This window comes from Myotis brandtii, unplaced genomic scaffold, assembly GCF_000412655.1.
Source record: "Myotis brandtii unplaced genomic scaffold, ASM41265v1 scaffold165, whole genome shotgun sequence".
In the NCBI taxonomy this organism is placed as follows: domain Eukaryota; kingdom Metazoa; phylum Chordata; class Mammalia; order Chiroptera; family Vespertilionidae; genus Myotis; species Myotis brandtii.
The window spans coordinates 15,803,029-15,819,201 of record NW_005356042.1 but is presented as its reverse complement, the minus strand read 5'-3'; the positions used below and the strand labels follow the sequence as shown (position 1 = coordinate 15,819,201).

The 16,173-nt window shown below is 43.7% G+C and overlaps 1 protein-coding gene across 2 annotated transcripts in view; it reads right to left on the bottom strand.

The window, feature by feature from the left end:
• The window catches only part of RFWD3 (ring finger and WD repeat domain 3), a 34,893-nt gene extending 23,779 nt beyond the window's left edge, over positions 1 to 11,114 (bottom strand). For both annotated transcript variants that reach the window (XM_005862618.2, XM_005862620.2), the window contains exons 1-3: positions 11,007 to 11,114; positions 7,397 to 7,964; positions 2,366 to 2,568 (exon numbers count right to left, since the gene is read on the bottom strand). In XM_005862618.2, the coding sequence (XP_005862680.1) occupies positions 2,366 to 2,568; positions 7,397 to 7,962 (769 nt within the window). In that variant the 5' untranslated portion in view covers positions 7,963 to 7,964; positions 11,007 to 11,114. The remainder of the gene's footprint in view (positions 1 to 2,365; positions 2,569 to 7,396; positions 7,965 to 11,006) is intronic.
• Positions 11,115 to 16,173: the final 5,059 nt, after the last annotated feature.

The window sequence follows — 16,173 nt, the reverse complement described above, 5'->3', positions numbered from 1 at the left end:
GAATGAACTGGTGATTATAATAGAATCAGGGACATAGAAAGGGAATGGACTGACTATTCTTGCGGGGGAAAGGGGAGTGGGAGATGCGGGAAGAGACTGGACAAAAATCGTGCACCTATGGATGAGGACAGTGGGTGGGGAGTGAGGGCGGAGGGTGGGGTGGGAACTGGGAGGAGGGGAGTTATGGGGGGAAAAAGAGGAACAAATGTAATAATCTGAACAATAAAGATTTAATTTTTTTTAAAAAAGAAAAATACATTTATTTTTTAATGTATACATGTACACTGATAGTCCAACAGAAAAAAAGAAAAAGAAACCAATGATGAGAGAGAATCATTGATCGGCTGCCTCCTGCACACCCCCTACTGGGGATCGAGCCCATAACCCCGGGCAATCAAACCCGGGACCTTTCAGTCTGCAGGTTTGCTCTATCCACTGAGCCAAACCAGCTAGAGTGGCAATTCTTCTTTTTTAAAAGTCTTTCTTTGGCGTGGGTGGGAGGGATAAAATGACAGAGTTTTAAGGGCAGTGAAAATGCTCTGTATATTATAATGATGGTTGTCCAAACCCATAAAATGTATAACACCAAAAGTGAACCCTAAAGTAAACTATGGACTTCAGGTAATTACGATGTATATAACAAATGCATCATTCTGGTGAATGATGCTGACAATGGAGAGGCAGGCAATGCATGTTCAGAGATAGAGGGTATATGAGAAATCTCTGTATCTTGCTCTGTTTTGTTGTGAACCTTTCTTTTAAACTACTCTAAAAGAAAGTCTTTAAAAACAACAACCCTAAAACTTCCTTCATCAATTATTTGGTTTTACTGAATACAGTTCACACAAGGAAAGGTAGGATAAATGTTTACTCCTTTATTTTCCAGCTTTCAGACTAATGAGTTAGGGCTCTTATAATTTATTAAAATAAAATGACTGATAAACAAGTTTGTTTTTATTGATTTTTTTTTTGAGAGAGAGAAACATCAATTTGTTGTTCCACTTATTTATACATTCATTGGTTGATTCTTGTATGTGTCCTGACCAGGGATGGAACTGCCAACCTTGGTATATTGGAACAACACTCCAACCAACTGAACTACCTACCTGTCCAGGGTAATAAATGAGGTTTTTAAAAAATACATAATTATGAATTTATATATTTTCATAGATATAATGCATTTCAACCTATTTAAATCCAAATACACACTCATTAGTCTTTCTGATGCTCAAACTGTCCTATTTTATTTTAGGTTACTAAGAACCCTTTCTAGGTTGTTCTTATGACATAACTCTATGAGACTTAGATTGTCTCCTTGCTTTCTAGCCTAATAAAATGCCCTAGACCAGTGGTTCTCAACCTGTGGGTCACGACCCCTTTGAGGGTCGAACGACCCTTTCACAGGAGTCGCCTAAGATCATCGGAAAACACACATATAATTACATATTGTTTTTGTGATTAATCACTATGCTTTAATTATGTTCAATTTGTAACAATGAAGTTGGGGATCACCACAACATGAGGAACTATATTAAAGGGTCACGGCATTAGGAAGGTTGAAAACCACTGCCCTAGACTCATATTTGAGATTCCTATCCCAGACCTAGAAAGCCATTTCTCCAAAAGGCCCTGGTTCCATTTAGTGGGAAAAGCCCACAATCTGGGGTATCAGAGGGTTTTAAATGTAAGCAAGACCTATGTTTTTGGGGTCTCTGCCCACCAGTTGCTAAACAAAGTTCCACTTGCACAATACATAACATTATACTAGGACTTAAAAAGTAGAAGACTAGATAGGGCGCTAAATTTACAAAGCTTTTCTTTAAAAACAAACAAACAAACATCTACTTCCTTCTCAGATGTCTAAGGAAATGAAAGGGAATATAAAATGTGATTACAAAATAAATGATTCACTGGGTCACAAATCCTATTAAATTGCAAGTCAGAGCAAATCCTCTCTATATAATTATGGCCAGTGAAAGCTGCACTATAAAGCAGAAATCTATAGCATTTGCGGGGAAAAAGAAAAAGTATCAAAACACGTATCCAGAGACTCTAGCCTTTTGAAGTCTGAGCATTTTTTGTTAATCCTCACCAGAGGGTATTTTTTCCATTGATTTTTAGAGTATGTGGAAAGGAAGGAGGGGGAGAGACAGAGAGAAACATCAATCCGTTGCCTCCCACAGGTGCCCTGATCAGAGCCAGGGGTGCAAACTGCAAACCAGGTATGTGCCCTTAACTGGGAATTGAACTGAAGACCCTTCGGTACACGGGCCAATGCTCTAACCACTTAGCCACACCAACCCGGGCTGGAGTCTAAGCTTTCTATATATTAGCCTTGTGAATCCAAACCATGATAAACACTCACCTTCCAAAATGGCAGCTTCAGGTTCTGCCTGCACAACCACCTCTTCATACTCTATGGAACTTTCATTGTCAGAATCAGAACTACTTGGTACCTGCAAGTCTTCAGATACAGGATTGCTAGCCCCTGAATCATGAGAAGTAGTTGGCAAAGAAGGTTGGCTCCTGCTCACTTGAAAGTAAGCATCCAATGGTGGTGCTCTGGACCTATTTACAAAGAAAGGCAATAGAATGTACAATAGACCACCATCATAAAAATAACCCAATGTAATTTGGAGGTAAATCCTAGTCATTTGAACCCATCTCCAGGCCCTTAAATGCTGCCTTTGAACAAAATAGCAGAATTAGGCAGATGATGGCGGGTCTGTATACTTTCTTCCACTTAATTATATTAGCCCACACTGGAGCCTGACTCTTCTACTAAAAGCTAATTCTACTTTACTGGCCTCTTTGGCCATGTGTTAATACCTTTTAAAGGATATGACTCAGCAATCTGTCTGTCAATATTAGGGGGTTGGGAAGAGAAAATGGGTGTGAAGAAAAAGGGCCCTGTTGGTCAAATATGGTCTCATGGATTCTGCTGCTACAGTTAGGCAGATCAGGTGTTTGGGGATACAGAACGAAGTCTGGCTTCAGTCATCATTGTTTCAGCTCTTATTTTTAGACACTAGAGGCCCAGTGCACGAAATTTGTGCACTGGGGGGGGGGGCGTGGGGCGTGGTGGAAGTCCCTCAGCCTGGCCGGTGCCCTCTCGCAGTCCGGGAGCCCTCAGGGGACATGGAGTCAGGCTTCTGGCTGAGCGGTGCTCCACCTATGGGACCATCAGGGGGCAGCTCCTGCCTTGAGCATCTGCCCCCTTGTGGTCAGTGTGTGTCTTAGCGACCGATCATTCTGCCAAAGGGCTGAAACCAGCTGACATCCTCCGAGGGGTCCTGGATTGCAAGAGGGCCCAGGCCAGGCCGAGGGACCCCACTGGTGTACAATGGGGACCAGGGAGGGATGCAGGAGGTTGGCCAGCTGGGGAAGGACCGCAGGAGGGCTCCAGGGCATGTCTGGCCCATCTCGCTCAGTCCCGATTGGCCAAACCCCAGCAGCAAGCTCACCTACTGGTCCACTATGTGCCCCCTGGTGGTCAGTGTATGTCATAGTGAGTGGTTGAGCAGCCTTAGCATATTACGCTTTGATTGGTTGAATGGACAACCGGATGACTGGACACTTAGCATATTAGGTTTTTATTATATAGGACTGGAGGCCCGGTGCACAAAATTCGTGCAGTGTGTGTGTGTGTGTGTGTGTGTGTGTGTGTGTATGTGTGTGTGTAGGTGTTACCTGAGCCCAGCCTGCACCCTCTCCAAACCGGGACCCCTCAGGGGATGTCTGCCAGTTTAGGCCCGATCACACCCCTCTCACAATCCGGGACTGCTGGCTCCTAACTGCTCACCTGCCTGCCTGCCTGATTGCCCCTTACTGCCCCATCAGCCTAATCACCTCTAACCGCTGCTGTCCTGGTTGCCCCCAACTGCCCCCCCTTTCTGGCCTTGTCTCCCCACACAGCCTGCTGTTCAGTTGTCCCTCACTAACCCCCCTGCCAGCCTGGCTGCCCCTGCAACCTGCTGTTCAGTTGTCTGGTTGTCCCTCACTAACCCCCTCGCCGGCCCGTTCGCCCCACGCAGCCTGCTGTTCAGTTGTCCATCTGGTTATTTCAGTCTTGACGGCCCCTGGCTTTTTATACATTAGGATTATTTTTCTTCTCAAGCTTAATATCTGGTTAAGGTTAAAACACAACATATCAAAAAAGAACTCAAGATAAGGAGAGTTTGGGAGCAGATTTAACATTCCAATTCATTCTGGCTGGCTGAGTTTTAACTGTAACCACTTTTATATGTTTTCCTTATTTCCAAGGTAGCAAGCCATACTCCACCCCATTAATAATGACATTTGATATTAAAAACCTAAAAGATGTTCTGAACTTTAGAACATACTACCAAGCTAATAATCACAAAGTATTAGTGAAAGGTGACCTACTTTAAGTTTTAATAACTGATTTTATAGCATTAAGGTATATTATTACCCAGAAACATTATTGGAGATTGCTCATACAGAAAACTTTTGATTTCTCATAGGATTGCTAAAATTTATGACTAACTAGGGCCTTCTATTAAAAAAATGGATGATTAAATGGAACAAAATACACATTTGGTATCCCATTCCATAGATAGAAGATTCACCCTTATAAGAAATGTGAATAAATTAAAATGAGTAGTAGCAATTGTGAAGCCTTTGATTCACAATTTGAGAACCAGTGATTTTTAGCATAACCACAAGATTCTAAAATGAACTGTGTAACCATAAACAGTCATTTTCTTTTCTCCTTCCCCTGCAGCCTGTGGCACCACTAATTAACTTTGTTTCTATGGATTTGCTTATTCTGTATTTTCTTGAATAGGACCATATAATATGTGGCCTCTTGGGTCTGGCTTTTTTCACAACTTGATGATAAATACAAGGAGTATATCATCTGCAAATAGCTATAGTATTATGTATTTAAAAAAATGTTTTTTTAAAAATATATTTTATTGATTTTTTACAGAGAGGAAGGGAGAGAGATAGAGTTAGAAACATCGATGAGAGAGAAACATCGATCAGCTGCCTCCTGCACATCTCCTACTGGGGATGTGCCCGCAACCCAGGTACATGCCCTTGACCGGAATCGAACCTGGGACCTTTCAGTCCGCAAGCCGACGCTCTATCCACTGAGCCAAACTGGTTTCGGCGTTTTCTTATTTTTATTGATTTCAGAGAGGAAGGGTGAGGGAGAGAGAGAAACATCAATGATGAGAGAGAAACAATGATTGGCTGCCTCTTGCACATCCCCTACTGGGGATTGATCCCGTAACCCAGGCATGTGCCCTTGACCACAATCGAATCCGGGTCCCTTCAGTCCACAGGCTGATGGTCTATCCACTGAGCCAAACCAGCCAGGGCATTTCTTTCTAATACAAATGCCTTGTTTCTCTAATCTAGTGTCTGTGTCTGTGTGTGTGTGTGTGTGTGTGTGTCTCTGCCTAACCTGGAACCTCCAGTACAATAGTTAATCAAAGTGGCAAAAAAGTTTTAATGCACATTTATCTGGCTCCAGAATCCATGTTCTTTACACTGAACTACACAGTCCTTGGCCTTTTAGGTTTATTCCACTTTATGGAGACAAACATGTGACTGTCAGTCAAATAGTTTGATTAATATCTTTCAGCATCTAAATTCTGTAACCTGAGCACAGATTCTACATATGTTGGCAATTTTCTAATTATTGTTTGACTTGTGTGTGTAAATATCTTCTAGGAGAACCATGCTGAACATGCCAACTAGGTAATTCTCTGTAGAGTTGCTATTTCTCTCTGTAAACTGGCACTTGGTTCATAAGTGTCATTCTGTGAGGTGGTTAACACAAGTGTCCCCGACCAAGAGCAATCACTCAACTGAGTGCATGAACAACCAAGGCTGAAGAATACTGTGAGAGGCCTCTTGGTGAGCCAGTCCCTGGGGACACCACTCTCAAGTCTCAACCCATTTACTCACTTCAGCAGAGGCCCCAAACTGCACTACAAGGTACTGTCACCTATCACACAACTGTGTGAAGTCTTATTTTTGCCTTCATAATCTGAAGGAATGACACCTTAAAATAACAGAGTTGGATGCATTTGTAACTCTTCTTTAATACAGAACTAGACACCCACCATCTTTGATGGGTCACATCCAGAAGTGACCAGGCCCTACAGACTGGAACCACATTAATAGCAGGCCCTGCTTCAGTAATCAGCAGGATCCATGGAAAAGGATGCTGAATCCTGAAGGTACAATCCCAATTCCAGAGTTACCTCAGACAAATCACAAATTATCCCATCAGCTTCCTCATTTGTAAGAATAGATGGCCTAGCCACTATTTTTTAGTACCATCTCACCATTCTCATAGTGTTAAGACAAAAGGATTGAGCTCCCTCTATATCTATGTAGAAAATGAGTCCAATCCAGGTTCATTACCAGCTCTACTTCTGTGTGGTAGCTATGAGACCTTGAACAAAAATTCTTGGACTCCATAAAATGAATTCGACCTCTTTCAACACGAAAATATTTAAAAGACCAAATATGAAATAAAGTCTTTCAAATAAAGCAGGGGGACTTTAAAAACAGGTAAGACATAAACAATTGTTATTCTTTATAATAATCCTGTCAAGACTTGACAGCTTAGCCCTTCAAGAGGTAAATTCAAACCAAAAACTATGAAAAAAATTTTTCAACTCTTCAACATAGTCTCAGGTGAGGACTGGAATGCTTCCCACTCCGTCAGATAAGCTCTTAATTCACATTCTCCTTTTCACAAGGATTCTCTAAATCTAGCCTTCACCACTATGTAGAGTGCCAATAAACAATGGATATTGGGTGAGTGGAGTGAACTTGCAAATTAAGAAATACACACACACACACACACATATTTATATACAAGATGCAAATAATCTAAAGAAAAAACAGCCTCTACAGAAGTCATTGCCAATAAACTACCATCAGTTTTCAAAGCATTTGAGTATAACTTATCCCTTGACTGGCCAGAGTGGCTCAGTTGGTTAAACACTGTCCTGTGCACTAAAAGGTTGCTGGTTTAATCCCCGGCCAGGACACATAAAGGGCTTGCAGGTTCCATCTCCAGTTGGGGCACATTGGAAAGGCAACTGACACATGTTTCTTTCTCTCCCCCCCATCCCCTTTCCTCTCTCTAATCATGTCCTCAGCTAAGGATAAAAAAAAGAGAGAGAAAAAAAATTAAGTATAACATACCCCCTCAATTACTTTGTTAGGTAAATAAAGCAAACACTTTTAGTTTCATCTGACCTGTGAGAAAATAGGGATTCAGAAAAGTTACCTGACTTGCCAAAAGTCACAATGCCTATCTTATCTTAAGCAGTATTGGGGTTATGACCAGAGCCCAAGTTCAAAATTCCCAATCTGGTACTAATCCCATAGTCCACACATTATTATTTACCTGGCACTGTCCGTCCTCTGAGACCCTCCGGTTCTCGCTCTGCGTGAAGCAGTCCCTCTCCTCCTTCTGGCTCTTACTGGCCCCACATTGTAGTCTGAAGGGGGTCTCAGGAATTCTAACATGCCATGAAGTCTCTGTAGCCCATTAATGAAGCTGCTCACTGAGTGCAATGAAGCCGCTCGGATGGTGGGGTTAGCATCAGATTCCTGCCTATGCTCCTCTGAAGTTCCTGGATTGATGTTCTCCACATTCTCTTCTCCCACTTCCTCTGTCAGGTCAATGGACACCTGTGGAGCAGGCTGCAGCAGGTGTGGTTCCCCTTGGCTGCTGACCACTTCAGCAGGAGCAGGCTGCAGCAGACGTGGTCCCTCTTGGCTGCTGACCACTTCAGCAGGAGCAGGCTGCAGCAGATGTGGTCCCTCTTGGCTGCTGACCCCTTCAGCAGGAGCAGGCTGAAGTAAGGGTGGTCCCTGTAGGCTGCTGACAAGTTCAGCTGGAGCAAGTTGTCCTAGAGCATTATGATCTAACTGCATCTGAACATCATATTCCATTGCTTCTTGAGCCATCACTGAGGAAGCAGCATTTGTAAAAGGTATTAGTAAAAATAGATAAAACATGTCATATAGTTGATATAATCATATCTAGTTTTGCAGAATTCTATTTAAGATCATTCTTGGCAAAACTGAGATTTTAGTTAAATCAGAGGAGTTTTGGTAATCATCCACTTTTTCCCCCCATAACAAGCACAACCAGTTGTCCAGGTCATCCTTTGAAAACATGAAGTCATGTGACCATAGTACGATCTTTTTAAATAGAAATAAGGGGATTGAACTATTGAGTCTGAAAGTAATATCCCAGACCTCTTGTGGTTCTTTGTCATGACCTGAATATGGACATTTACCAAATTAATTCAATTACTAAGTGGAAATTACTTAATTTCTCCAAAAAGGTTAAGCAACCTTTATTTACTCCATCCTTTTCATTGTTTCCCATCTCTAATTCCATTTAACAAATATTTATTAAGCATTGTTACGTAGACACCCCACAGACAAGACGCTGTATAACAAGAGTTTACATTCTAGAAAATGGGAGAATAAATGTGAAAATTAGACATTGTGATATTTGGTTTTGAGTCGGAGGCAAAAAGCATAATTTCAGACACAATAGTAAGAGAAAGCCTCTCAGAAAGAAAACTGAGCTGAGGAGTAAAGGATTAAACGAAGTTGGCCATATAAGAGCCAAGGAAGTATCAGAAGGAAATCAGTATACAGGTCCCTGGCAAGCATGGATTTGGGGCATTTGAGAAACCAGGCAGACAAGTGTAACGAGTACAGTAAGGAAGAGCAGACAACATGGGATGAGCTTGATGGGGCAGGACACTATCGCTGAAGGTCTTGTTAGAGAGCTTCTTCTTGTGTTAGGAATGGGCTTTAGGGAAGCAAGATTGCAAACCAGGTGACTAGTTTATAAGCTACTATGGGAGTGCAAACAAATGGTTACAAAGGCTTGGACAAGAGTGGCAGCAATGGAGATGGAAAAGAGTGGACAGCTTTGCCCCGCCAGTATGGTTGAGCGTCATCCCATGCACCAAGAGGTTGAAGATTCCATTCTCAGTCAGGGCACATGCCCAGGTTTTGGGCTCGCCCCCCCGCCCCAGTAGGGGGCATGCAGGAGGCAAGGATCGATGCTTTTCTCTCTCTCTAAAAAAAGCCCTAACCAGTTTGCTTAGTGATTAGAGCATCAGTCCCAGGAGTCAGTCCTAGGACTGAAGGATTCCTGGTGGCTCTGGTCAGGGTGTGTGTGGGAGGCAACTAATGTATCTCTTTCACATCAATGTTTCTATCTCTCCCCTTCCCTTCCACTCTCTAAAAAGTCAATGGCAAAAAATATCCTTGGGTGAAGATTGACAAAAAAGTAGATAGCTTTGAGAATCCTCAGAAGAGACATGGGAGAGATTAAATGATCTAAGAAGGAAGAGAGACAGAAGAAAAGCAGGCCAAGGACTAAAACTATAGACACTAACATGAAAAGGATAAGAGTTATAAAAAGAGAACCCCAAAACAAAAATATAAAGGAGGAGGAAACCATGAATAGCATTTCTTGAAAGAATGTTTCAGGGAGATAATGCTCAAGTGTGTCCACTGCTACTAAGGGGAAAAGATGGTCATTAGATTTAGCAATGTGGAACTGACAGATAACTTAGAAAAGTGCAGTTCCCCCAAAGTGATGGGGTAGGGCTGAAAAGATGAAACTCAAGAGAGGGGATTATGTGCCTCAAGAAGCAAGCTGATTCCACACTATGCTGTGGGAAAACGGGAGGTTTAAGCCAGAAAGGCTTAAATCAGCATGAGAAGCAGATGAGTGCAGCCACTATGGAAAACAGTATGGAGGCTCCTCAAAAAAATTTAAAAAAGGAACTGCCTTATAACCCAGGGATTCCACTTATGGGTATATATAGGAAAAACCCCCCACAACACTAATTCTAAAGAATATGTACACCCCTATGTTGTGTTGGCCATTGTCATTTTTTTTTTTTAACTTGACAATCTAGCCCAGCCGGCATGGCTCAGTGGTTAAGCATCCACCTATGAACCAGGAGGTCATGGTTCGATTCCCCAGTGTGGGGTGTGCAGGAGGCAGCCGATCAATGATCCTCTCTTATTATTGGTGTTTCTATCTCTCTCCCTTCCTCTCTGAAATCAATAAAAATATATTTAGAAAAAATAAATTTGACAATCTAAGGGGAAAAAAGGCCAGTGCCCCTGACTAAATAGTCAGGTATTGCATCCTTTAAAAATCCTTGACACACACACACACCAGCTGAAAACCTCTGGCCTAGAGCAAAAGCCAGTCCTACTACCACCCCAAGCCTTAAGCAACCTTGACCTTGATTGATTTCCTATCTATTTGTGCCATCAGAGTTGGGAGTTTAAAATGTTAACCTCCCACTAGTCATCTTACCAAGCTTTGTAACTCAGATTTCAATCCGTGTCCACAACTAGCCGGGACGAGATGGCACCCAATTAACAAAATAAGAAGAGGCGCCAGGGAGTCAGGCCGGCAGGCCGACCTTGGCTCAGATCCTTGCTCCGACACCTACTCTACCGGTGGGGCCTTAGGCGGGTTTCCCCTCACTAGTTCGCCTGTAAAATAATAATAAAAGTATGTACGCCGCAGTGTTGCTGTGAGGTTAAGCTAAATAAAACTAAAAATCAGGTTCTTCAGTCACCTCGGAAGTGACGCAACTAACCGGCGCTCAAACGGAGAACAATTATTTGCAACCGAAGAGTTTCAGGCTCGGCTCCCGGGAGATGGGCTGGGGAGACTCCGGCCTGCAGCGAACTCGCCTCCGAACTCGGTAACTTCCGGGACCGCTCGAACTTCCTGTCTTCCCCGCCCCCACCCCGACTGAGGGCCTCACAGAAACCCCGCAACAGCCGGGATTCCGGCTCCTCGGCCCTGACGGTTGGGGCCGCAGAGAGCGGCCGAACCTTCTCAGGGCGCGGGGTTCCACTGGGGCGCCCCTACGTTCCGCATCCAGAGACCAAGCTCGGAAGTCATCCCGGAGACAGAAGCGCAAGGCCCGGGGAGAGGTAAGCGCCCTCCTCACCTGCAGCCGGAAAGACGCGGTCGGGCTCGCGAGTCCGCCGCAGTCCGTTTCTCCCGCAGAACTCCCGTCTCCCGATTCCAACCTCCCCGCCTCAGCCGCTCAAGCTGCCCGCCTAAATCGCGGGCGCGGCTTGCTCCTATTGGGCAGCAGTCCCGGCCGTCGACCAATACCCTCTCTTCTTCTTCCTTTGGTCGCCGCTGGCTAAAAGAGCGGCGCTCTCATTGGCTGGTCCTTCGCCAACGGACTAGGCGGGACCGCGCGCGAGGAGACCTCGTCCAATTGGCTAAAAGCTACGGCCCGTCCCCTCGCGTTCAGCCCCCAAACGGGCCGGAGGAAGGCTTGTGCTGCTCACAAACTTTCTGGCGGAAGAAAAGTTCTAGGAAAAAAGGTTCTTGGTACATTTTGAGGAGAAGATGACAATATTAAAACTGTGGCTCCTGCTGCTTCTCCCAGTTTAGTAAAGGAGCTGTCTTTATCCAAAGACTGGTAACTAATAACAATAATTTCAAAATATTCCCCTCCCCCCCATCCCGTTCGTATATATTCTCTCTTGGGTTTGGAGAGCGCATGCGAATTTGCTTACCTGATCTCTTCAATCCCAAATCACTGCAGTAAATTGCCTGCTACTAAACTATTGTCACATCACTTAAACAGCTAATATTTTTCAAACATCTCCCTGAAAGATGAAATCTCGCTAAAATCTAAACCTTGGCACAGACTGCACGTTGCCAGAATTTTATTTACTCGGCTGCCAATTTTCAGTGGAATTGGTAGCAGACGAGAGCATAAGTAATTGAAAATCTTAGCCAATACAAATAATTACAATATTTTTCTCCTGCAAAACCAGCATTAGCATTTTTTTACTTTCCCCCCTTTTCTTGCTATAGCTTTTAGCCTGGCTACTCCAGGAGAAAGGATTTTTCTTTCGCAAACACATTAAGTTACAGAGTCGAGTGTAAGACATTTTGAGTCATTCTCACTGTTAATGTAAGTTGCTTGTTCAATGTAAAACAATTAGAACATTTTTTTTAAATTAGAAAATTATAGAGGCAAAAAAAGGAAAACTCTATCCAGAGAAGTCATCATAAAATTTGTTTAAAATCTTCATCTGGTTAAATTTAGAAAGAGATGGGATTCTGTTTTAATCTTAAAATATATCTGAGTGGCTTCCCATGTTAATGGATACATAGGCACATTGTCAAATACTGAATATTCTTTGAAACGATTTTAAATGAAAAAATGAATAGGTAATATAGCGCATGGCTAAAGAAATGTGTACAACACTAACGACTGCTTAGTGAAAACTCTACAGAATGTTACTAGATGGTTCCGAAAGCATATTCATTCATGTCCACCTAATGGCCATGTTCAGAGGAAAAGAACAAACAAAGCCACAAATATATAGTCTTGTCTCCAATTTTCAAAGGTTACATATAGCTAGAAAGAAATGTGTTGGCTGTGTTCCCTTTAGGAGTGAAATCCCAAGCTTTATGGGTGAAAAATACCAACCTTTCTATTGGCTGGTGGAACCTAAGAAGATTCATTGGATGTGAATCACGAGAAGGGATGTATCTGCTGAGATGGCCTCCCATGATCAACCAAGGGCCCACATTTTACAAATAATAAGAGCTGAGCCACTGTTTGCTGGCAGGGGCTTTTCATGTGCTCCGTATACCAAGCAGAGCTGCTGGCACTAGGCTCTGCTTGCTAAGTCTTCCTAGATGACTGTGAGGGAGCGCCTAAGACCTGCCCTGTCCAATCAGAACTGCCCCGTGGTGACCAATCAGGAGTGGAAGGGAGTGATTATAAAGGAGCATGAGAAAACTTTAGGACTTGATGGATATGTTCATTATCTTGATTGTGGTGGTATCTACATAAAACAATGTATCAAATTGCACACTTTATTTTTTTCATATATTTTATTGATTTTTTACAGAGAGGGAGAGAGAGTTAGAAACATCGATCAGCTGCTTCCTGCACACCTCCTACTGGGGATGTGCACGCAACCAAGGTATATGTCCTTGACCGGAAACGAATTTGGGACCTTTCAGTCCGCAGGCTGATGCTCTATCCACTGAGCCAAACCGGTTAGGGCAAATTGCACACTTTAAATGTGTATGGTTTATTATTATGATGATGTTCATTATCTTGATGGGGTTTGGATTATTCATGTGTATGCATTTGTCAAAACTCATTGAATGGTATATTTAAGATTTGTGCATTTCACAACATAGAAATGTTAACTGCTTATCCCCCTAAGCCCCTGTAAACAAATATTAAACTTAAGTTTAATATAAATGCTGAAGTGTTTTGGAATGAAGTGTACTGATACTTGAAATTTTCTTTCAAATGCATAAAAAACTAGGATGGATTAATGGATAGAGAGAGTCACAGATAGATGGATAAGTATGTGATAAACTAAATATAGTAAATCGTTAGCTGTAGATTTTAGGTGGTTGGCATATAGTTGTCCGTATAATTATTTTCAAATGCATAAAAAATGAGGATGGATTAATGGATAGAGTGAGTCACGGATAGATGGATAAGTATGTGATAAACTAAATATAGTAAATCATAGATTTTAGGTGGTTGGCATATAGTTGTCCAGAGTATAATTATACTGATTTTTCTGTGTATTTGAAAATTTTCATAAATAAATGGTGTGTGTGTGGGGGAATGAATTACAGGGCCTTGGAAGATATTCTGTGCAAAGTGAAGGACCCTGGAGATTAAGCTTTATTAGTTTCACAATAAATCCACTTCTGCCTATAGGTCTGCAAGAGTACAAATAACTAATCTACAAGGGAGAATTTTCGTTGTAAGCCCTACAGTAAAGACAACAAAGGATTTTAAAGATGAAAATAGAACCTAAAGAAAAACTCTAAAAAAAAGAATAATTTTAAATGCTCAGCCTGCCCACGTTTATTCTACATTTTTTATTTATAAAATCACTTGGGGCCCAGTGCACGAATTCGTGCACCTTGAAAGGAACTGTGGGCCGCAAGGCAGTGGTGGGCATAGGGGTAGGTCTTGGCCCATCCTATGCACCCCCAACTGGCCCCTCTGGCAGCGGCCCCTGGTCCCCTGTCTGCTGGCAGTCCTGCTCCTGCCATCATCGCTCCCACATGCAGATGGCGCTGGCCCCGCTCGCAACTGCGTGATGGTGGAGTAATTGGGGCCAGCGCCAGCAGTGGGTGTGAGCAGGGCTGGCATCGTCAGCGGGTGCAAGCGACGGCTGCTGCTCTGATCACCCCTCAGGAGCAGGGGGAGGTGGAGAAGCACTCAGGGGCAATCGGGGCCAGCAGCCAAGCGATCGGGATGGGCGCCAGGCGCTAGCAGCGGGTGCAAGCAGTGGCTCTGGTGCTGGCTGCGGGTGCAAGTGGGTCTGGCACCAGCAGTGGGTGTGAGCAGCGTCTCTGGCACCAGCAGCAGGTGCAAGGGCCAGGCGGGACTGCAGGGCGCAGGAGCAAAGAATTTTTAGTAACCACCAGAGGCTCGCTCCAATGACAGCGACTGGCACCCCACCTTGGTCTGGCGCCCCCACTCACCTGCTCTACCATCCTGCCGTGGCCGATGCCCACCATGGTCCACATGCGCCCCCTGGTGGCCAGCACATGTCATAGCAGCTGGTTATTCAGTTGTTCCGTCACCTTGGTCTGGCGCCCCCACTCACCTGCTCTACCATCCTGCCGTGGCCGATGCCCACCATGGTCCACATGCGCCCCCTGGTGGCCAGTGCATGTCATAGCAGCTGGTTATTCGGTTGTTCCGTCGTTCGGTCTGTTTGCATATTAACCTTTTATTATATAGAACTAGAGGCCTGATGCACGAAATTCATGCAAGGGGCTTGGCCCCCACTGCTGCAGCGGCTGCCTCTGCCTCGGCCCCCGCTGCCGTGGCTTCGTCCAGAAGGTTGTCTGGAAGGATGTCTGGTCTAATTAGCATATTATGCTTTTATTATTATAGATGCTCTAGTTTTAAAAGAATAGTAAAATATACAAAAGAATAGAAATCAGCCATATCTCCCCCCCCCTCCAGAGATTACTAGAATATAAGCTCCAAATTTATTTTGTTTATTGTGTTTCCTCAGTGATTGGAACAACAGCCCACACATTTGGTGTTGAATGAATTGGGATGAGTTTTGTGGGTTTTTTTTTGAGGGGGGGGGCAGGTATTTAGAGGTAGGGTTAGTGTATGCTATGTAAAGCATTCACCATGAGCAAAAGTATAAAATTCCAGAACAAGAGGACCAGGTTCAGGAGACACAGGTTTGAATCTAGCAGAGATTAAAATATGGGAGTTCCCAGACGAACATCTTTTGTTTGCCCTATATGGCATTAAAATAATTTTTGATGAGATGCCAACATTTAAAAATATGACAACTTACAGAGAAATCTGAATATCCAGCTTCTTTTGACAAATTGGAAAGCTCTGGAAACACTGAAGTGAGCAGCGGCTGTCCTGAACAATGCTCATCTGTTCACCGAACTCCGCTTCAGGCTAGCACACTCATGGGGGTTTCCTCTGAGACACTATAGGCATTAGAGTTTGCAGTTTCTGGTAGAAGAACTCTGGAACTTCATATAGGAAGTAAGGTTAGGGTCAGAGATACAGGCCATGGGTACCCAAATGGGGAGTTTGTATTTTGCTCAATGGTCAAGAGGAAGACTGAACAGTGTTTGCTTAGTTACTACCACTGTGTAACAAATCATCCCAAAACTTAGTGGCTTAAGACAACAATAATTTATTTAGATCATAATTTTGTGAATGGGCAGTTTTTAAAAACAAAATATTTTTATCGATTTCAGAGAGGAAAGGAGAGAGAGAAACATCATTGGTGAGAATCAGATTGGCTGCCTCCTGCACACCCCCTACCGGGACCTGCAACCCGGGCATGTGCCCTTGACCGGAATCAAACCTGGGACCTTTCAGTCCTCAGGCCGACGCTCTATCCACTGAGCCAAACTGGCTAGGGCTGAATGTACAGTTTGGTCTGGTTCAGCTGTGTGGTTCTTCTGGTGTTGACTGGGCCAGCTGGGTTAGGTTGTCTCTGCTCCATGTATCTCTCATTCTCCAGCATAGTAGCCCAGTTCATGTCTGGATCAGGGTCCAAGAGAGGGAGTGGAAGTGTATAAGGCCTCTTGAAGCCTAGGCTTGGAATGGGCAC